Source organism: Rhinopithecus roxellana, chromosome 1, assembly GCF_007565055.1.
Source record: "Rhinopithecus roxellana isolate Shanxi Qingling chromosome 1, ASM756505v1, whole genome shotgun sequence".
Taxonomy (NCBI): domain Eukaryota; kingdom Metazoa; phylum Chordata; class Mammalia; order Primates; family Cercopithecidae; genus Rhinopithecus; species Rhinopithecus roxellana.
The window spans coordinates 79,515,799-79,539,087 of NC_044549.1; the positions used below are offsets into that span (position 1 = coordinate 79,515,799).

Sequence of the window (23,289 nt, forward strand, 5' to 3'; positions counted from 1 at the left end):
AAATATGGAACAAGCCCAAATGCCCATCAATCAATGAGAGGATAAAGAAAATGTTACATATAGTTATATATATACACATAATATATATATATACACACATACACATATATATAAAATGTTATATATATATACACACACACACACACACACACACACACCCCCCATGGAATACTACTCAGCCATAAAAAGGAATGAAATAATGGCATTCACAGCAACCTAGATGGAATTGGAGACCATTATTGTAAAGTAACTTAGGAATGGAAAACCAAACATCATATGTTCTCATTCATAAGTGGGAGCTATGCTATGAGGATACAAAGACATAAGAATGATACAATGAACTTTGGGAACTCAGTGGGGAAAGGGAGGGAGGGGGTGAGGGATAAAAAGACTACAGATTGGGTACAGTGTACATTCCTCGTGTGATGCGTACATCAAAATCTCAGAAATAATCACTAAAGAACTTATTTATGCAACCAAACACCACCTATTCCCCAAAAACCTTTTGAAATAAACAAACAAAAAACTTTTAAAAAAAGTTGGCCGGGCGCGGTGGCTCAAGCCTGTAATCCCAGCACTTGGGGAGGCCGAGACGGGCGGATCACGAGGTCAGGAGATCGAGACCATCCTGGCTAATACGGTGAAACCCTGTCTCTACTTAAAAATACAAAAAACTAGCCGGGCGACGAGGCGGGCGCCTGTAGTCCCAGCTACTCGGGAGGCTGAGGCAGGAGAATGGCGTAAACCCGGGAGGCAGAGCTTGCAGTGAGCTGAGATCCGGCCACTGCACTCCAGCCTGGGTGGCAGAGCAAGACTCCATCTCAAACAAAAAAAAAAAAAAAAAAAAAAGTTGCAGAAGAGATGGGGCATTGATTACTAACAGGAGTATTGATTAAATCAGTAAATAAAGAATAATTTAATATAATATATATGATGTGTATATATACATGCATTTACATATACATATATATATACATACACACATCCTAGCTTTGTCCACTTGAGAGGGTCTAAAAGCAATGATATCTCAATATCAATAAGCACACCAAGTGCCCAGATCTTGTCTTCTAAATCCTGTTCTCGGCTAAAAAGCACCAAGGTTTTTTAGAGAAATGGCTGATTCTAGAGCTAGGGAAGAGAAAATGCAAGATGATCTGGAACCCAAGAGAATAAAAAACATGTCCACACAAAGACCTATACACAAATGTTGACAGCAGCATTATTCATAATAACCAAAAATGTAAACCATCCAAGTCTCCATCAAAAGGTGAATGGATAGACAAAATGTAGCATATCCACAGGGAATTTTTTTTTTTTTTTTTTTTTTTTTTTAAATGGAGCTTTGCTCTTGCTGCCCAGGCTGGAGTGCAATGGCATGATCTTGGCTCACCAAAACCTCCACCTCCCAGGTTCAAGCAATTCTCTTGCCTCAGCATCCCGAGTAGCTGGGATTACAGGCATGTGCCACCACACCCGGCTAGTTTTGTATTTTTCGTTGAGATGGGGTTTCTCCATGCCAGTCAGACTGGTCGAACTCCCAACCTCAGGTGATCTGACCGCCTTGGCCTCCCAAAGTGCTGGGATTACAGTTGTCAGCCACCACGCCTGGCCCATCCACATGGAATATTATTCAGGCATTAAAAAAATGAAGTACAGACACTCCCCATGTTACAACGGTTCGACTTACAATTTTCAACTTTATGATGTTGCAATTCAGTATGCATTCAGTACGCTCCTCAACATATGACAGCTTACCTCCGGATAAGCCCATTGTAAACTGAAAATACCAAAAACGCACTTTGAACTTATAATTTTCAAACTTACAATGGGTTTAACAAGACATAACCCCCTTGTAAGTCTAGGAGTATCTGTACTGATTCATGATACTACACAGATGAACCTTATAAACATTATTCTGGGTGAAGGAAGACAGACACAAAAGGTCACATTTTGTATGATTCTAGTTAAATGTAATGTCCAAAATAGGCAAGTGCATAGAGACAGAAAGTAAGTTAGTAACGGCAAGAGGTTGGGAAGAAGAGGGAATGGGAACTGCTAGTAGGTACACTGCTATATTTTGAAGTGATGAAAATGTTCTGGAATTAGCACTGATGGTTGCACAACTTTGTGAATATATTAAAACACTAGTGAATTGTACTTTAAAAGGTTGAATATTGTATGGTATGATAATTACAACCCAATTTATTTAATTACAGAAAAAAAAAAAAGATAAACCTGGAGTATCCTACACCAGAAAGCAAGAAAGTGTTCAAAGAATGACAGAGATATGGCAAAAGAACATAGAAGCCAGCCTGTAGTAAGTTCTCACTGGCTAAACAGGGACAATTTAAATATCAAAATAGGTAATAATGGATTAGAATCCATTGAATAAAACAAGAAATCAGAGTCCAAACAGACATATAAAAATAGTGTGGTGATTTAAAATACGTCCAGGCTGTGCATGGTGGCTCACTCCTGTAACCCCAACACCTAGGTGGGAGGATCACTTGAGGCAGGAGTGCAAGGCCAGCCTGGGTAACATAGGAAGATACCGCTCTACAAAAATAATAATAAAAAATAAAATAAAATAAATAATATCTGTCCACAAATTCTTTGACACTCCTTTCAAAACATGGAGCCTAATTCTCCTGTTCTTGAGTGTGGACCGGATTAGTGGTTTGATTGTAATGAATAGAATATGGTAGAAATGACAATGTACAACTTTGAAGGCTAAGTCATATAGGACACTGTGGCTTCAGCCTTCTCTCAGTGCTTGCTCTGGGAAAAGTTAGCTGCCATGTTGTGAGAACATTAGGCAGCCCTATGGAGAAGTCCATAAGGCTAGGGCTGAGACCTCCTAACAACAGCCACAGAGAACTGCGATCTCCAGTCAACAGCTGTGTGAGTAAGCCCTGCAGGGAAGCAGACTCTCCAGACTCCCATGTCCAGCTGACTGAAACCACAGATAACATCTTGACTGCAACCACATAAAAAACTCTGAGCCAGAACGACCCACCTAAGCAGCTCCCAGATTTCCAACCCTCAGAAACTGTGTGAAATAATGTTTGCTCTTTTAAGCCTAAGTATTGGGATAATTTGTTATACATCAATAAGTAACATACATAATTTCAAATATCTTCCCCCAAAATACCCAGTTACAAAAGGAAAAACAATTAACTTATCAGTGGAGAAGCTTGGAGGATACCACATTAATCAAGTGATCAAACTGAACATCATCAAAAACAAGGCAAGCTCAGCTTATGTGCCACCTCCTGATAGATGCAGAGCCTCAATCTAATCATGAGTAAATACCAGACAATCCTAAATTGAGGAGTTTCTGCAAAATAACTGTCCTGTAATCTGTAAGAATATCCGGATCATGAAAGTCAGAAACTAAAGAACTATTCTAGACTGAAGATAACTAATGAGATGTGACAGTTACATGCAACAGATTATTCGCAGTTTAACTAGACATTATCGTAATAACTGGTAACATTTGAACTGGTCTTAGTATTAGACGATATTAACTTATCAATGTTGATTTTACCAATTTTGATGGTTGCATTGTATACTTGTTTATAGGAAATAGAATCTAAAGTATTAAGGGATGACAGGGCACAAGTCTCCAGCTTACTACCAAATGGTTCAGGAAAAAAGTCTTCTGTATTGTACTTGCCACTTTTCTGTTGGTTTGTAAAAATAAGCAAAGGAAAAATGAAAAAGTCCTACATGAAAACATCTGACCAACTTTAATAATGGGATTCCTTTAAGGCACCAAGTTGCAAATTATTGTCTTTCAAGTATATTAATATATTATTAGCAAAGGGCACAAATAGAAGATAGGAAGTATAGTTACAAGATAAATCACTCTTTGAAAGCTTTGTATCATACTGATAAAATGTTATCAAAGTCATTTTTTTGGGTGAGAGGTTAAGTTTTTAGTATTCAGGAAAGGCAACTTGTCTCGAACTAAAAAAATATTAGTAGTAGGCCTGGCACAGTGGCTCACGTCTGTAATCCCAGCACTTCGGGAGGCTGAGGCGGGCAGATCACGAGGTCAGGAGATCGAGACCATCCTGGCTAACAATGGTGAAAACCCGTCTCTACTAAAAACACAGAAAATTAGCCGGATGTGGTGGCACAAGCCTGTAGTCCCAGCTACTTGGGAGGCTGAGGCAGGAGAATCGCTTGAACCCAGGAGGCGGAGGTTGCAATGAGCCGAGATCGCACCACTGCACTCCAGCCTGGGTGACAGAGCGCGAGACTCTGTCTCAAAAAAAAAAAAAAAAAAAAAACAGTAGTGTGCACCAAATTAACTGCAGTATAGGATTACTGAAATGAAGGTCTGTAAGGAAATCACTGGTTCTTTTTTTTTAGTACCACATTTATATTCCCGTTCTGGAGTACCATGCCTTTATGCTAAGCTCCCACCACCAAAACAGCCACGCCTTGGGAAAATAATTGGAAATTCACTTCTTTTTTTTTTGAGACGGAGTCTCACTGTATCGCCCAGGCTGGAGTGCAGTGGCACGATCTCAGCTCACTGCAACCTCCGCCTCCCAGGTTCAAGCAATTCTCCTGCCTCAGCCTCCTGAGTAGCTGAGATTACAGGTGCCCACCACCACGCCCAGCTAGTTTTTGTATTTTTAGTAGAGATGGGGTTTCACCATGTTGGTCAGGCTGGTCTCGAAATCCTGACCTCATGATCCGCCCGCCTCAGCCTCCCAAAGTGCTGGGATTACAGGCTTGAGCCACCACATCTGGCGGGAAACAAGAACTTAAAAACAACAAACTAACTTGCCCCACTCTTAAACCAATATTATGTAATTCATATCCAGGAGACGAGACACGTGCTAATCAAAGGTGTTAGTGATGGAGGTAATTAACTAAGGGTTGAGCATCCCTAATGTGAAAATCTACATTCCAAAATGTTCCCAAATCCAAAAGGTTTTGAGCATTGACATGATGCCACAAGTGGAAAATTCCACACATGACCCCGAGATGAGTCAAAGTCAAAATGCAATCAAAATTTAGTTTCCTGCACAAAATCATTAAAAATATTTTTTTAAATTACATTCAGGCTATGTGTATAAGGTGTATATGAAGCACAAGTGACCCTTGTGTTTAGACTGGGGCCCATCCCCAAGATATCTCATTATGTATATGAAAAAATCCCCAAATGCAAAAAAGTCCAAAATCCAAAACACTTCTGATTCTGAGCATTTCAGATATAGGATATGCAAGATGTACCACAAAAGCTAAGATAATCAGTAACATACAATAAAGCCTAAGACTCATACCCAAAAGTTCAAAAGAAAAATTGTCTGATAATTGAACTCCATATTAATTTATGCCAATTCTGCAAACAAATTATTCCCTCATGAGTCAAGTATCAAAACGAGAAACAGTACACATCCTTCTTTGTATATTTTTCCTGTAATATTTATTCATTTATTTGGGGGACACTCCCTCTTTTCATCCTAACAATGCTATAACATGTAATTTTTAAGAAAATTAATTTGTTTTAAAAGTCACATTTATAATTTATATGCAGTAAAATTTACCCTTACCAAAGATCTAGAATAGTTCCATCACCTCACAAAATCCCTGCAGCCCTTATGTAGATTTCCTCCCCCAGCACCAGGTAACCACTGATCTGATTTCTGTCCCTATATTTTTGTCTTTTCCAGAACATCATATAAATGGAATCATTCAGTAAGTATCTTTAAATATCTGGAAACTTTCACTTAGCATAATGCTTTTGGAAGTCTTCCATATTATTGCATATATCAACTGTTGCTTCTTTTTTTTTAACGCTGAATAGTATTCTATGTGCATTCATGTATTACATTTTGTTTGTCCATTTACCATTGATGGATACTTCGGTTGTATATAGTTTTATACTGTTATGAATAAAGCTACTATATAGACATTTGCATACAGGTCTTCATGTAGACAAATTTTCATTTTTATTGAATAAATACCTAGAAATAGGATGAATGTACTGTGCTAGAGCAACATATAAAACTAACCACTCTTTTTTTTTAAACTAATCAATCTTTTGAAGCAGTATTCCGTGTAGTTTACAAGTCATAAAAAGCAAACAAGCAAACGAACAAACAAAAAGGTTGGCCAGGCGCAGTGGCTCACACCTGTAATCCCAGCACTCTGGGAGGGCAAGGCAGGTGGGTCACTTGAGGTAAGGAGTTCCAGATCAGCCTGGCCAACATGGTAAAACCCCATCTCTACTAAAAATACAAGAATGTAGCCAGACATGGTGGTGTGCACCTGTAGTCCCAGCTACTTGGGTGGCTGAGGCAGGAGAATTGCTTGAACCTGGGAGGCGGAGGCTGCAGTGAGCCAAGACTGCAGCACTGCACTCCAGCCTAGGCAACAGAGTGAGACTCTGTCTCAAAAAAAGAAAGAAAAAAGATCCCACCAAAAAAATCCATTTCAAGTCTTTCACGACTTTTTGAGCATTTGGTAACTGCTCATTGATAGCAGTTGTTTTTCAAGCTGGCCTATACATCAGAACTACCTGGGGAACTAAAACTTGGGCACCAATCCAAAGATTTAGCTGCTCTGGGTAAAGGCACAAACATTACTTTTTCTTTTTCCTCTATTTCTTTTCTAAGTGCTAACAGTATCTCTTTTTTGTTTTTTCATTTTCCATGTTGACATTTTTCAAACATACAGAAAAATAAAGACAACAGTATAAGAAACATCATGTACATATCACTTAGATTTAATGATTAATATTTGCCATTTTTCACATAATCTATTTTTTCTTACTGAAGTATTTTAAAATAAAACACAAACCTCATGACATTTCACTCCCAAATAAAATGCATCTTTTTTTAAAAGCACATTTTCTAACATCATTATCATATGATTCTCACACTAAACCAAACAAAAATATTTTTACATATAATACATATTCTATATCTAAATTTCCCTAATTGTCAAAGCTTATAACATGTAGCCAGGGATGAACCATTGATTTGTAACATGTAAAACATAACTATTTTCTTCCAATTTTTTCCACATCCTATATAAGAACATTCATTTTTTAAATAAATTAACACCACCACCACAAAGCAAAAGAAAAGTCAGTCAACAAAATTTTTTATTCTTTACCTGAAAATATCCACCTCATGAACAGTAGGTAAAATAACAGATATATTTGTGTCTGCCTGAGAGACAGAAAAAAATAATAATAAGAGAAGATATCACTAAAATTTACAGAAAATTTTAAAATATATCTATCTTGTGATCAATAAGCCATGTTGCCCCGTCTAACTTTTAAGATTCTCTTCCTTTAGGAGCAGCCAGAGAAGGAATGGGTCTTACCAATCTTCCCTAATATAGCAGAAGGTCAAAAATAATGCAGATATCATGGATAAAGAATTAATCCTGGCCGGGCGTGGTGGCTCACTCCTGTAATCCCAGCACTTTGGTAGGCCAAGGCAGGTGGATCATGAGGTCAGGAGATCGAGACCATCCTGGCTAACACAGTGAAATCCTGTCTCTACTAAAAACACAAAAAATTAGCTGGGCATGGTGGCAGGTGCCTGTAGTCCCAGCTACTCGGGAGGCTGAGGCAGGAGAATGGCGTGAACCCGGGAGGCGGAGCTTGCAGTGAACCAAGATCGCACCACTGCCCTCCAGCCTGAGCAACAAAGAGAGACTCCATCTCAAAAAAAAAAAAAGGAATTAATCCCAAGTTCATGCCTGTAATCCTAGCACGTTGGGAATCCAGGAGGAAGAATCGCTTGATGCCAGGAATTCGAGACCAGCCTGGGCAACAGAGCGAAATCTCATCTTTACAAAAAATATTAAAAACTAGCCAGGTGTGGTGGCATGCACCTATAGTCCTAGCTACTTAGGAGGCTGAGGTCGGAGAATCACTTCGGCCCAGGAATTGGAGGCTGCAGTGAGCTATGATCGTGCCACTGTACTCCAGCCTGGACAAGGTCTCCAGAGGGAGACCCTGTCCTTGTTTAAAAAAAAAATTAATCCAGTAGTCAAAATTAGATTAATTTGCAACTGTATGAAATACTCCCATTATACTGGTTGATATGTAACAGGAATACTAATTTTCCTGCTGCCATTTGTTTTTTATTCAATTCAAAGAACAAAGTACAACAAAAAAATTTACACCAGTTAAAACATTTCAAATGAAAACTTCAACCCCACCCATGAACAGATGGTGCTTTTGGAAAAATAAAGGGCAATTGTAACTACAGAATCCTTTTAACTGAGTTTCCTAAAATCGGAAGTCTGCTGGTCACTCTCCTAAGAGGTTTTGCCAGAATCAAAGCTTATTGAAAAAAATTCACTTTTCCTTTTTCCTCACAATTAAAATATAAATTTTGAGTTCTCCAGTCTCTACTGGAGAAATAACAAGAAAAAACACCCTAAGAAACATTAGAGAATATATTACCAATTCATTAAAAACTATTTAATGGGACATTTCAGTAATATTCAGAAATATGTAATAAACTCAAGAAATTCTGCATTTGCTAGTTTAAAAATTCTGTTAGAGACTATATGTGCTGGATCATTCTACCATAGGTACCACACAATACCTGCTGAGTTAACTGCACTATTTGAGTTGTCCCAGGTTTGTCATGACATGTGGGAATCCGTACCTAAAAGAAAGACAGGAAATTATTTTTGGCTATAAAAGAATGGGGGATGAGAAGTGCTATATCCTGCTGCTAAAAAGGTATGGTCATTAATGCCAAAAAAGCTACAAAAATAAAATTATCTATATCTGAGTTAAAAACTAAGGTCATATTTATTTTCAGTCACAGCAGAAAGTAAATCAAGGTCTCCATACCCACATACACACAGTAATCACTAACTCCCTGAGAAGCAAGTATGTTGAAAAACAAAATGGACATCAGCTTCATAATGCTTCCTGTTTATTGTTCCAATCTTTGCTTCATTAATATACACACACCCAAACACACCCTCTCAAGCTTGCCAAATTTTTGGATAAATCTCACAGGAAACAATGAGAACACTCCATCCAGAGCTATCAGTATTACTTTTGATGATTTCCCAAGGAAAAACACAATACAGATCCTACAAAAATGGGCAAATGTAGAGAGAGAACATTGTCAAAAATAAGTCCTACTCCATAGTGAATTGCAAAGCACTTAGAGTACAACTCATACAAAGTCTGAGAGGAAAATGCTAATTCATTTAAAAGAAAAATCTAACAGAGAACAATACCCTGGGATGAACATGTGTGGTCTGACATCACGTGTTAAGAACATCATTTAGGACTAAGAACGAATGGCTTTCCCAATTTATCTTAATTTTTATTCATTCATACTCAATTCTACCAAGTAATCTGTTTCTGCATATCACTCATCTCTGGAGGCACTGGCAGGGCCATGGAGTTGCAGAATTCTAGGAGGTAGGATGTACGTGTACATATATAACATATAAATGACACTGTTCTGCAAACTCTAGAGGATGCCATGAGATCAGAGGCGCCTGAAGTTGTGTGACTAATGGTTCTAGGAAGCAAAATGAATTGCAATATCTCTATAATGCCTCACATCAATGACAAACAAGGGAAAACAATAACATGACTAATATTAATATTAGGTTAAAAAGCAAAGCCCATCTGTGAGCTTCCTACAAAGTTCTTTTGTTTGTTTGTTTGTTTTTGTTTTTTGAGACAGGGTCTTCTTTTGTCATGCAGGCTGGAGTGCAGTGATGCAAACATGCCTCACTGCAGCCTCGACTTCCCAGGCTCAAGCAATATCCCGAGTACCTAGGACTACAGGTGTGCACCACCACACCCCACTAATTTTTGTATTTTTTGTAGAGACAAGGTTTCGCCATGTTGCCTAGGGTGGTCTTGAACTCTTGGGCTCAAGGGATCCACCCGCCTCGGCCTCCCAAAGTGCTGGGATCACAAGTGTGAGCCACCACGCCTGTTCAAAAGTTCTTTAAAAAGATCACAATTAGCCTGGGAAACATAGCAAGATTCTGTCTACAAAAAGTTTAAAAATTAGCCAGGTGTGGTGGTGCATGCCTGTGGTCCTGGCTACTTGGGGGGCTGAAGTGGGAGGGTCGCTTGAGCCTGGAAAGTTGAGGCTGCAGTAAGCTGTGATTGTGCCACTGTACTCCAGCCTGGGTGACAGCACAAGACCCTGTCTCAAAAAAATAAAAATAAAAATAAAAAGGAGACAACTGAGATATAAGACACTACCTTCATTACCACCCCCATGATTGGCAGGTATAATGTTTTCCCTGGCACTGGGGCAGGCCATCGATCAACATCATTACAAGCTGAAAAATATAACAAAATATTTTCTTAGAATAAGTGAAAATATCAAAGTATTAAAAATGAGGCATTAGAAATAAGAAAACTACTTTCCATATAGCAGAAAAAATATACTGGGAAGAATGAAAGATAAAAGGCAAAAGAAAAGTGAAAGTGATGAAAACACTTTATATTTCACTCAGAAATATACATATGTTGGCTAATTTATATCCTAAGTATTAAAGGGAGTTTTCGTATTCATTTATTACTACTAATTAGCTACAAAAGCACATCAACTGGCAAAGGCCTTCCATCTGTAGCAAGTGACAAAAGGATTTTTCAACAGTACTCTTGAGTATTAGAACTATCGACTCAATATTCATTTATTATTATCCTAGTAATAATAAGCATCATCAAAGTAGTTAGAGGAAATAACAACAGACAGTTTTGGATATCTGTAGGTACAGATGCCAGACAAATAGTCTTATACCTTTCTCCTATCATATATTCCTTAAATTCTTGCCTGAATTTTTATAAATTGTTATAAATCAACTTCATTTTAATCATTCATTTCCAGTAAAAATTTTAAAACTCTTTCATAAAGGTACTCAACTCATACAATGTTAAACTTACCTGCTTCCAAATAAGGTTCACTCTTTTCAAAATACTCTGGTGCTATCTGTTTGAGCACAGTGTGAAAAAAATGAATATAAGGTAGTTTGCTGATCAAAACCAAGGACTGAGGAAAAAAAAAAACAACAATGTTTTAAAAATTGCTTTGCCATTCATTTCTTGCATAAGCAATAATTAACAAGCTAAAGTGAGCAAAAAGTGTGGATTTTAAAATAAAAAGGCTTTTACAGTGGATAGTTAAAAGGAAACAAAACCATAGCTACAGAATACAAAAAGCTTAACCTTATTGTTACACTTTAACAACATAAAAGCATGTAACAGATTTTCCTGCTCTTCAAAAAAAGAATTTCCTATCAACAAACTAATGTCATGAGTAACAGGAGCCTAGCTCCTGTTATCCTTAAAATAGCAATATCAGGAATTAGCCATATGAACTTTTCCTATTAAAGAAAGAGCAAATTTTGATACTTTTGCAAAAGACTTACGAGTTATATTTTATAGTTCAACTGCCATAGCCACAGAGTTGGAAATTGTAACGTTATGGTTTGATCATTTCAGATACAAATTAGGCCAATTTTTAAACTTTTTTTTTCCTTAAAAACCACTCTATCTTTCTAACACCAATCAGTGGTCAGGGCAAATTCTGAGTACAAAAGGGAAAGGTATGTCTTGCTAGCTGGGATTAAATAGGAAAGATTCTTTTATTTTTGTTTCTCTTTTTTTTTTGAGATAAGTTCTCACTCTGTCACCCAGGCTACAATGTAATGGTGTGATCATGGCTCACTGCTGCCTCAACTTCTTGGGTTCAGGTGATCCTCTCACCTCAGCCTCCGAAGTAGCTGGGACTACAGGTATATGCCATCAAGTCTGGCTATTTTTGGGGGGCATGGTGGATTTTTGGTAGAGATAGGGTTTTGCCATATTGCCCAGGCTGGTCTCAAACTCCCAGACTCAAGCAATCTGCCCACCTTGTCCTCCCAAAGTGCTGGGATTACAAGTGTAAGCTACTGTGACCTACCTGATTCTTTTTAAGAAACAAAAGGAATTGTATATTTGGAATAGAAACAATAATGGCTAAGATGTTGCTAAAGTTTATTTACTAGCTCTTTAAAAAAAGATATAATAGTTCAGGCTTTTATTAGTTGTAACAATATTACAATCTGCTTATTCCTTCCCTTATTCTAAAATGTAAAAATTAAGTGGACTCCTCTGGCTTTTGGCTTTTGACAGAATCCTGTGCAATAATTGTAACTTACTGTCAGGAATCTAGCACAGAGAGCAAAAATTCAATAGCAGTTAAACATATAGAGACAGGTGTCCATGATATTAAAAAAAAAAAAAAAAACACAAAAAAAAACTAGATAAAATATAAACCCAAGGCTAAGCACAGTGGCTCACACCTGTAATCCCAGCACTTTGGGAAGCCGACATGGGTGGATCACCTGAAGTCAGGAGTTCAAGACCAGCCTGGCCAACATGGTGAAACCCCATCTCTACTAAAAATACAAAACTTAGCTGGGCATGGTGGTGCACACCTGTAATCCCAGCTACTTGGGAGGTGCCTGTAATCCCAGGTACTCGGGAATACAGTACCTGTACTCCCAGCTACTTGAACCTGGGAGGCAGAGGTTGCAGTGAGCTGAAATCACACCACTGAACTCCAGCCTGGGCGATAAGAGCAAAACTCTAACTCAAAAAAAATATATGTATATATAGGCCGGGTGCAGTGGCTTACACCTGTAATCCCAGAACTTTGGGAGGCTGAGGCAGGTGGATCATGAGGTCAAGAGTTCAAGACCAGCCTGGCCAAGATGGTGAAACCCTGTCTCTACTAAAAATACAAAAAATTGGGCAGGCGTGGGGTGGGCACCTATAATACCAGCTACTCGGGAGGCTGAAGCACAGAATTGCTTGAACCTGGGAGGCAGAGGTTGCAGTGAGCTGAGATCACGCCACTGCACTTCAGCCTGGGCGACAGCGCGAGACTCTGTCTCAAAATATATATATATATATATATATATATAAAATACCAAAGACTTTAAAGACTCTTAAAACTAACAGTTTCTATTTTTCTAATCACAAAATAAAAAAATACTTTTCTTTAATAGTGTATACGACAATTACCTTCTGAAAGTAGCCTCTTTTTAGAGATTTATCTCGAACTTGCCGGAAATACACATATCCATAAAAATAAGCAGGATCCTTCTATGAAGAAAGTGACAAGTAAGTGTGTATGTGTGGGGGGTACATATATACGTATCTATACCTATATCCATATCTATATCTTTTAATATTAACATCAGGTTCCTTTATAAACCCAAATCAAGACATGAGATATACACAAAGAGCTAGTTATGCTTTTCCACCAACAAATAATAATCATGATAGCAACAGTCAGATCAGAACCTTCTAACTCTTGACATGGTCCATATGATGTGTGTAAAAACTTAAAATTAAAACAAAAAAAACCCCTCCTAACTTGCCCAAAGATGGCAAAGTACTAATCACAATCTAAGTACTAAAGTCAGATTTTCCCCCTATAACTTACTCAGCTTATATTCTTTATTCGTCTCTATACCAGGTGATTGAAGTTAAAAAACAGTCAAATTCTGTTTTCCCCAATGTTGTATTTAGTTTCTAAAAAATTCTACCTACAATTTTGAGATTGTCATATTAACGGATCAATCTTAAAACAAAATGAGGTATCCTAACATACAATTTCAAGAGAGAAAATAAAAGGAGTTAAATGACAATCTGAATCTTACATAGTCAGTTATACGTTAACCCAATAATAATGAAGCATAACAATGTTTATCAACATACAGTCTGAAAGGTAATTGCATTTCAAAAAAATTTAAGAAGCATTTACATCTTAATGGAGTAAACTTTGGCTCAGTTCCTTATTTGATTATTATTCCTTAAACAAATATATATTGACTACCTACTTTGAACAGGGTAAGGTGTTAGAGAAGATAAAAAGATGCATAAGACACAGTTCTTCCTTAAGGATATCATGATTTAGGAGGGATAAGAAAAGTAGAAAAATGAGGCCAGGTGCAGTGGCTCATGCCTGTAATCCCAACACTTTGGGAGGCTGAGGTGGACGGATCATGAAGTCAGGAGATCAACAGCATCCTGGCCAACATGATGAAAAATACAAAATACAAAAATTAGTTGAGTGTGGTGGCATGTGCCTGTAATCCCAGCTACTCAGGAGGCTGAGGCAGGAGAATCGCCTGAACCCAGGAGGCAGAGGTTGCAGTGAGACAAGAGCGCACCACTGCACTCCAGCCTGGTGACACAGTGAGACTCCATTTAAAAAAAAAAAAGTAGAAAAATGACTATTATTGTAATAGGAGAGTGGGTACCATGAAAAAGCACGAAGTGTTACAGGAAAGCCAAGGGCAAAGAGTAAAGATTTCATGGAGGCAGCTGTTTTTGAATTGGGAATTGAAGGATGGATATGACTTAAACAAAGACAAAGGCATTCCAGGTTGAAAGGGCTAGGAGTTTTGGTAAAAACACAAAAGACAAAAAAACTACATGCTATCTCAGGAAAAAGCACATAGTTCAGTTTGACTAAAATATGGCATACATACGGCACACATAGAAAGCAGATGAAGGTGAAATTTTGACAGGATAAAGGTCTTATTTTGGAAGGTCCAAAAAGTGAAGACAAGTAAGTAGTAACCTCTTTACTCATTAAACAATTTGCAGTCATTTTAGATTTTACTTTATATAATATATATGTACACTTTAGCTGGTAACACTGTATAAGATATATTGTGCTGGAATAAAACAAGAGGTGGGACGTCCTTGGGTAAATTTCTTATCCTCAATAGCCCTCAATTCCCTTATCTACAAAAGGATCTCTCTTGGAACACTGTAAGGAGGATTAATTAGATGATATATGCTTATTAATACAGTATCTAGAACATAAAAAGCCCTAACAAATAACAGCTATTATTATCATTGGTTGGAAGAATATATTAGTAGTGACAGCAAGAAGGAGATCTAAGAGACATTTCACAGGTAGTATCTCTGCCCTTAGTGGAACCAGGGAGGTAAACTGTAAAAACTGGTATCAGGAAAATTATGTCCAAGTCACACTGGATGTGCTGATAGGGCATCCAGATGAAAACGTTCCTCATGTAGTTAAAAAAAATCTAGGCTCTAAGATCATCTGAATTATTAAAATGTTTTAAATAAATAATAACTAAAACAAGGCTCATTCAAAAATCAAAAAGAGACAACTATGTTATCATCAAGTATGGCTACCTCAACTCTAGATATTTACTGTACAGTACAACTCCACTCCCAAATCTAATTCAAGAGTTTATTAACAAATGAAAGAAAATTACCTCAACATTCTAATCCATTTTTATAATTCACAATGACATTATGTTTCAAGCACAGCAACTGTATAAAGTCTCTTTCATTCAGATGCTGAATCCTTATGAATAAGACTCACTTAGGAAATTCAGCTATATAATATAGTAGCAAAACAAAAGCAAAATATTTCTGAATGGTGTCAGAGGTAACTGAATAAATGAGTTCTAAAGTTTCCTCTCAAATGGACATTTTTCTATGACTACTTTTCCAACCTTTAAGTAAACTGGTAAATCTTTGTCAAATTGATCCAGGAGACAATGCAGGGACACCCTCCTCCCAGAAGACTGTCGAAATCTAAAACAAAACTGGGTATCTCCAAGACAACCTAATGAAAATAAAAATGAAATAAATTAAGGATAGTTTAGTATAACATTTATCCAGTTTCATCAATTTTAGAGCTGAAAAAAATCCTATCAATCATTTTAACCCATTCTGTCATGTTTTGGATGAAAAAAAGGAAATCCTAAGAGTTCAAGTGACTTGCTCAAAGCCATCCTTGCTGGTCAGAGGCAAAGCCAGAGTAAAACATGCATCTTAACTCCTAAATCTTTTTACTATTTTTTCCTATTCCATATACCTCATGTAATTAAAAATTTTTGGAATATATCTGCATATAACGTTGACTCACAAACATAATAATGAGCAAAAGATGCCAAACACAAAAGAACACATATTGTTCAAATCCACTTTTATAAAATGTTTTGAAAGCAGGCAAAACTAAACTGTAGTGCTTAGAGATGCATGGCTGGATGATAAAAGTATAAAGAAAAGAATTGTTATAAGAAAGGATAGTGGTTACATTTGGAGGAAAGATTCACCTCAATTTCCTTGTCAACAAAATCAAGGAGTACTATTAGATAATCTCTAAAGTCCCTTCCAGTAGTAACATTCAAAGATACTAAAATAAAATTCCCCAACTTGACCTATGACTGTACTGAATTCCAAGCATCTTACCCAATATGCTCACTAAGAAAACTAAAGATCTACAAGATCCAAAAAGATATAACAGTTATGCTGTGAGCACCATAGCTTTCTGATGATTCACTCAAAAACAGAAAAAATTTTAATGGAAATTGACTTTTTCTTTTATAAACAGAGTTATAAGAATGAACTTACATAATTTTATTTTTTTGAAACAGAGTCTCGCTCTGTTGCCCAGGCTGGAGTGCAGTGGCGGGATCTAGGCTCACTGCAACCTTCACCACCCGGGTTCAAGAGATTCTCCTGCCTCAGCCTCCCGAGTAGCTGGGATTACAGGTGCGCACCACCATGCCTGGTCAATTTTTTGTATTTTTAGTAGAGATGGGGTTTCACCATGTTGGCCAGGTTGGTCTTGAACTCCTGATCTCAGGTGATCTGCCCACCTCAGCCTCCCAAAGTGCTGGGATTACAGGCGTGAGCCACTCCACCTGGCCTTTTTTAAAAAAGTTGTCATTAGAGATGGGATCTTGCTATGTTGCCCAGGCTGGTCTTGAACTCCTGGGCTCAAGTGATCCTCCCAAAGTGCTGGGATTACAGGGGAGAGCCACCACACCCGGCCTTAAAATGTTATTTCTACATTTGTACAAACACAGCTACAGAGTGGATCAAAATGTCTAAGACTAAGACAAAACATGAAACTTCAAGAGCTAGCCCCCTCCCTTGACCCTCAGCTTATATAGTCACTCTCTCTGATTAAGGTGGTTAAGCTGGATTGCTGAGAAACAGTACTTTAGACCAGAGCTTCTCAGAGTTTATTCCATAGACTGATGCCAGCCCCTAAACTCGTTACTGTTTCATAACCAAATAAATATGCAAGTTGAGAATATACATTTAGAAACTTTCATAGCAACTTGATATTACTGTAATAAATTTGGACGTTTAGGCCAGGCACAGTGGCTCACGCCTGTAATCCCAGCACTTCAGGAGGCCACGGCGGGCGGATCACCTGAGGTCAGGAGTTTGAGACCAGCCTGGCCAACATGGTGAAACCCCATCTCTACTAAAAATACAAAAATTAGCCAGATGCAGTGGCAGGCACCTGTAATCCCAACTACTCAGGAGACTGAGGCAGAAGAATTGCTTGAATCTAGTAGGCAGAGGTTGCAGTGAGGCAAGATCACACCACTACACTCCAGCCTGGGCAACAGAGCAAGACCCTGTCTTAAAAAAAAAAAAAATTAGACTTTTATTTTACATTTCTTTTTTTCCTCGTTTCATTTTATTTTTCTAATTCAAGTAAATTGTTGTATAAAAATATTGCTCCACAACAGACTGGAAATATTAAAAACCCTAACTGGCCCTTCAACACAGTCTGAGAAGTGCTGCTTTAGCTACTGGGAAGTGTAAAGCACATCATGATGTCACTGTTGTCTACAGAGAAGAAATGTGTTGAGACGAATATTGTCTGCATGTTAAGTTCATCCAGAACAAGGAGGATTAACGATTCCCTCATATTCATCATTGCTTCAAACTCTCTCTACTAATGCTGAGTTTGTTCTCTGGACATGTTTAAAATACAGTGACTACTGTCCTTGGGCAATCATCACAGCTTAAGCCTCAGGAACACCTACATCCAGATGATGTTAACGGTAAATGATAAGGAAAAAAACACTGGACAAATATTTATCAGAGGGAAGACCCACTTTAAACTTAGGCTCCTAAAGATAAAAGCCATTCAAATAGAACAAGAAACCAAAACCTAAAAAACCAACCAAACAAAGCTTTTTTGTTTTTGTTTTTTTTTTTTGTTTTTTTTTTTTTTTTGAGACGGAGTCTCGCTCTGTCGCCCAGGCTGGAGTGCAGTGGCGCGATCTCGGCTCACTGCAAGCTCCGCCTCCCAGGTTCACGCCATTCTCCTGCCTCAGCCTCCTGAGTAGCTGGGACTACAGGCGCCCGCTACTGCGCCCGGCTAATTTTTTTTTTTTTTTTTGTATTTTTAGTAGAGACGGGGTTTCACCGTGATCTCGATCTCCTGACCTTGTGATCCGGCCGCCTCGGCCTCCCAAAGTGCTGGGATTACAGGCGTGAGCCACTGTGCCCAGCCACAAAGCTTTTTTTAAAGTCAGAAGAATCTAAAGTGGCAGAGGGGCTGGGAAGGGCAAACCATTCCAATCTCAAAATGATTTTTATCTGTGTCACTTTTTCATCCAGTCTAACAAGCTGTTTTACTTTAAGTGTATACAATGGAAATACAGGCTTGATTTATGTCTCTTTCCTAAAGACTACTGTGTCTGGATTTCCTTCTACAGAAACTAAAAGCTGTCCTGGGAAATAATAAATCTGTTTCAAAGTTGGTACAGTAATCCCAACTTTCTTTTTTTTCTTGAGATGGAGTCTCGCTCTGTTGCCCAGGCTGGAGTGCAGTGGCACAATCTAGGCTCACTGCAACCTTGGCATCCCTGATTCATGAGATTCTCCTGCCTCAGCCTCCTGAGTAGCTGGGACTACAGGCACACACCAACATGCCCAGCTAATTTTGTATATTCTTCAGTAGAGACGGGGTTTCACCATGTTGGCCAGGCTGGTCTCGAACTCCTGAGCTCAAGTTATCTGTCCGCCTCAGTCTCCCAAAGTGCTGAGATTCCAAGTGTGAGCCACTGCACCCAGCCTCCAACTTTCACTTAATAAACACATTTAAAAAACCAAACTCTTTGGATAACTACAATTGAAAATAGCAATTTCAAATATTTACAAAACATACGGTCTTCTTGCTACCTAGAATAATGATGATCTGTTAAGACAGCAAAGTGCCTGCTTTCAGGTGTTTTGTAGATTTTCCTTGTACCAACCATACTTCAAGTCACAGGAACCACACTTCATTTGATGTGCAGCACATAAAAAAAGCATTAAATAATATCTATGAGGAAAAAAATCGGTTGGGCGTGGTAGCTCACACTTGTAATCCCAGCACTTTGGGAGGCCGAGGTGGGCAGATCATGAGGTCAGGAGATCAAGACCATCCTGGCTAACACGGTGAAACTCCATCTCTACTAAAAACACAAAAAATTAGCTGGGCGTGGTGGTGGACGCCTGTAGTCCCAGCTACTCGGAAGGCTGAGGCAAGAGAATGGTGTGAACCCGGGAGGCGGAGCTTGCAGTGAGTGGAGATCACGCCACTGCACTCCAGCCTGGGTGACAGAGTGAGATTGCATCTCCAAAAAAAAAAAAAAAAAAGAAAAGAAAAACAATCAGCCAGGTGTAGTGGTTCATGCCTGTAATCCCAGCACTTTGGGAGCCTGAGGCGGGCAGATCACTTGAAGTCGGGAGTTCATGACCAGCCTGGCCAACATGGTGAAACCCCATCTCTACTAAACATACAAAAATTAGCCGGACATGGTGGCGGGCAAGTGTAGTCCCAGCTACTTGGGAGGCTGAGGCAGGAGAATCACTTGAACTGGGAGGCTGAGGTTGCAGGGAGCTGCGATTGTGCCACTGCACTCCAGCCTGGGTGACAGAGCAAGACTCCATCTCAAAAAAAAACAAAACAAAAAAAAAAAAAAAAAAAAAAGAAAAAAGAAAAAAAAAATCTATAGGTCATTCATAAGCCAAAAGTACTTAAAAATTTTTTTGGTAATGACACATGCAGAGGCTATAAAACTAGATATAGGCTACCCAAACACCACAGAATTAACTTCTTAGCCTTGATGTATGAGTGTGGGGGACTTTTCCTCTACCATCTTAGGTTCACTAACTGGGCTGTGAAATAAACGAACAACAGATTAATGAGAAAAGATTTAGTTCGAATGCATACAAAGGCTTCAGAGAAAAAAAAGTAAAACCCAAAGGAGGTGGTTAAACTTGGGAGCTTAAATACCATTTTAACAAAATAAAATAAAATGCACACAGCAACTAGACAAAGGAAAAAGGATTTGGACTTCTAGGGGTGGTAAATTGTGGGAAGGTAAACATATGGGTGAAACTAATGAAAGATAATGGTTATTTTAGCAAGGCTTATTTATGCAGAACCAAGCTGGTACCATCTCCAGTGATAAGAGTTTTCTCTGGTGATTCAGAATCTTTCTCCTCTTCCTGGTATGGGAAAGGGGAGGGGTGACACCTTCACAAAGGGAAATGTATGTACTGCTTTTAGGCATATGGGGGAGGGTAAAGGGCTCTTTTTGCATCTGCTGTTTCCCAGTTGCCTTCAACTCAAAACAATTCTTAAGCCAAAGTGGTATAGTTCAGGGTGGTATATTCTGATCCCCTTCATGATCATGTAGAGAAGTGAAAAACAGAGGGGAGCCATGACAACCAGCTATGATCTGAAAGAGAAGAGCATCCAGTGTAATTCACTGGGATTCCATGCAGAAAGTCAGTTCATCCCGCAATCCATACGACTCAGCTTACTTTGAGTCCTGGAAATCTAACCCATCACAATATATAGGAAGTGTATGTACAGATTTTATAAGAAAAATGTTAACTGAAATGAAGATACATTCCTACAAGACCTCTGTATCATTATTTCATAAATGGGTCAAAAACACTAAAATAATTCCAGGTCAGAAAAAATGCCTCACTGGGATCTCTAAAAGGCAATATCTAATTCACCAAGATATCACTTTTCTTTCATATAGTTCACCAAAGCTGAGTTCCAAATGCATAGGAAAAAAATTCTGGAAGCATTTATACAGAAAGGAGAAAATGCTAAAAAAAAAAATTTTAACTGTCAAATCTCTCAAATCAGATTGAAATAAATAATTAACAGAATATTCGAAGTAACCGGCTGGGTGCGGTGGCTCACGCCTGTAATCCCAGCACTTTGGGAGCCCGAGGCAGGCAGATCACGAGGCCAGGAGATCAAGACCATCCTGGCTAACACGGTGAAACCCCTTCTCTACTAAAAATACAAAAACAAAAAATTAGCCGGGCATGGTGGCAGGCACCTGTAGTCCTAGCTACTTGGGAGGCTGAGGCAAGAGAATAGCGGGAACCCGGGAGGCGGAGCTTGCACTGACCCGAGATAGCGCCACTGCACTCCAGCCTGGGTGACAGAGCGAGACTCTGTCTCAAAAAAAAAAAAAAAAAAGAAGTAACCATAAAAGGAAAGAAAACTAGACTGTCTCTGCTTTATGGGGTTATAACTGTGTGTGGCCTGAGAAGCTGAATGTTTTGGTCACTATAAGCCAAGAAAAGCTAGTTTGAAAGTGAAACACAAGAGGTAACCTGAAGGATGTCAATGATTAGGACCACACAAAAGGAATAGCTTGAAAGAGACCAGCAAAACCAAACTGAACAATAATCAGACCCTTATATGTTTTTTTCTATACACCAAGCACTATGCCAAGGCTTTACATATATTAACCCATATAAACTACTGCACACAACTTACGGCCTTGCTTCCTGACCAAATTTATCCTGGCTTTTTTTAGGTTCACTGCTTTTACAGAGTTCCTGGTAAGCTCCCAGATTCTGAACTGAAAGTAAACTACACACTATATAAACTATTTAATACATATTCCATGAACCCTAAATATACCAATGTCGCTGATTTTCAACCTCTTCACTATTTCAAGAGTTTATTGTTCCTTGATGGTTTACCTCATCACACCATAACAGTTATTTTAAGAGTTGAAGCTAGTAAAATCAACAATGACATGACCAGGCATCATTAAAATAGGAATAAAAATCATTGATCTGTTTGCATTCTAATACGCTATTACAATCAATTTTCATACATTAACAGTATAACCAGTATTCTTAGCATAAAATTAAACAGAAACAATAGATGAAAAATAGTTACCTGAATTTGAATCTGGAAAAGACAAATAGCAAATATTGGTTTTCTGAAAAAGAAAACAAAAGCAATGTATGCTGACACACACATAATCAATAAAAATAAACAGAAATATAACAGTAAACTATACAGAGCAGTATTTTTACTTACTTCTTTATCAGTAAGTTTGGAATGCTGAGGATAAATTACCTGGAAGAAAAGAGTTAAATTTTGTTAAACATATTATAAACGTTAGTTATAAACATATTATAGGCCAGGCACAGTGGCTCACACTTGTAATCCCAGCACTTTGGGAGCCCGAGGCAGGCGGATCACTTGAAGTCAGGTGTTTAAGACCAACCTGGCCAACATGCCAAAACCCCATCTCTACTAAAAATACAAAATTAGCCAGGTGTGGTAGCATGCACCTGTAGTCCCAACTACTCGGGAGGCTGAGGAGGGAGGATCACTTGAACCCAGGAGACGGAGGTTGTAGTAAGCCGAGATCACGCCATTGCACTACAGCCTGGGTGACAGAGCAAGACCCCGTCTCAAAAAAAAAAAAAAAAAAATAGGGGCCAGGCGCGGTGGCTCAAGCCTGTAATCCCAGCACTTTGGGAGACCGAGACGGGCGGATCACGAGGTCAGGAAATCGAGACCATCCTGGCTAACACGGTGAAACCCCGTCTCTACTAAAAAATACAAAAAAAACTAGCCGGGCGAGGTGGTGGGCGCCTGTAGTCCCAGCTACTCCGGAGACTGAGGCAGGAGAATAGCGTGAACCCGGGAGGCGGAGCTTGCAGTGAGCTGAGATCCGGCCACTGCACTCCAGCCTGGGCGACAGAGTGAGACTCCGTCTCAAAAAAAAAAAAAAAAAAAAAAAAAAAAAAAATATATATATATATATATATATATATATATATATTACTACTGTCTTTAGTCTACTATTTTAGACTGTTTCATATATATTATATATAAAATATATCTATAAATATAAAATATAATATATATAATATACATTGTGTATATATATAAAAACTTTAGTCTAAAATAGTAGTTGGTTATGGTCAAATCACTTTCAGAAATAGTTCACAGAAGCACAGATAAAGAAAATGCAGTACATATACATAATGGGATATTATTCAGCCATTAAAAAAATGAAATCCAGGCCAGGCATATTGGCTCATATCTGTAATCTCAGCACTTTGGGAGGCCGAGACATGCAGAGTTCAATACCAGCCTGGTCAACATGATGAAACCCCCATCTCTACTAAAATACAAAAAT

The 23,289-nt window shown here is 38.5% G+C and overlaps 1 protein-coding gene across 6 annotated transcripts in view; it reads right to left on the minus strand.

The window, feature by feature from the left end:
* Positions 1-23,289, minus strand: part of DENND6A (DENN domain containing 6A) — an 87,013-nt gene that overhangs the window by 39,854 nt on the left and 23,870 nt on the right. For 5 of the 6 annotated variants that reach the window (XM_030926690.1, XM_010360470.2, XM_030926699.1 and 2 more), the window contains exons 2-9: positions 22,176-22,214; positions 22,032-22,074; positions 15,523-15,635; positions 13,043-13,123; positions 10,919-11,024; positions 10,232-10,311; positions 8,589-8,651; positions 7,138-7,193 (exon numbers count right to left, since the gene is read on the minus strand). In XM_030926690.1, coding sequence (XP_030782550.1) covers positions 7,138-7,193; positions 8,589-8,651; positions 10,232-10,311; positions 10,919-11,024; positions 13,043-13,123; positions 15,523-15,635; positions 22,032-22,074; positions 22,176-22,214 — 581 coding nt within the window. The remainder of the gene's footprint in view (positions 1-7,137; positions 7,194-8,588; positions 8,652-10,231; positions 10,312-10,918; positions 11,025-13,042; positions 13,124-15,522; positions 15,636-22,031; positions 22,075-22,175; positions 22,215-23,289) is intronic. The other variant, XM_010360469.2, reaches the window with a different exon arrangement.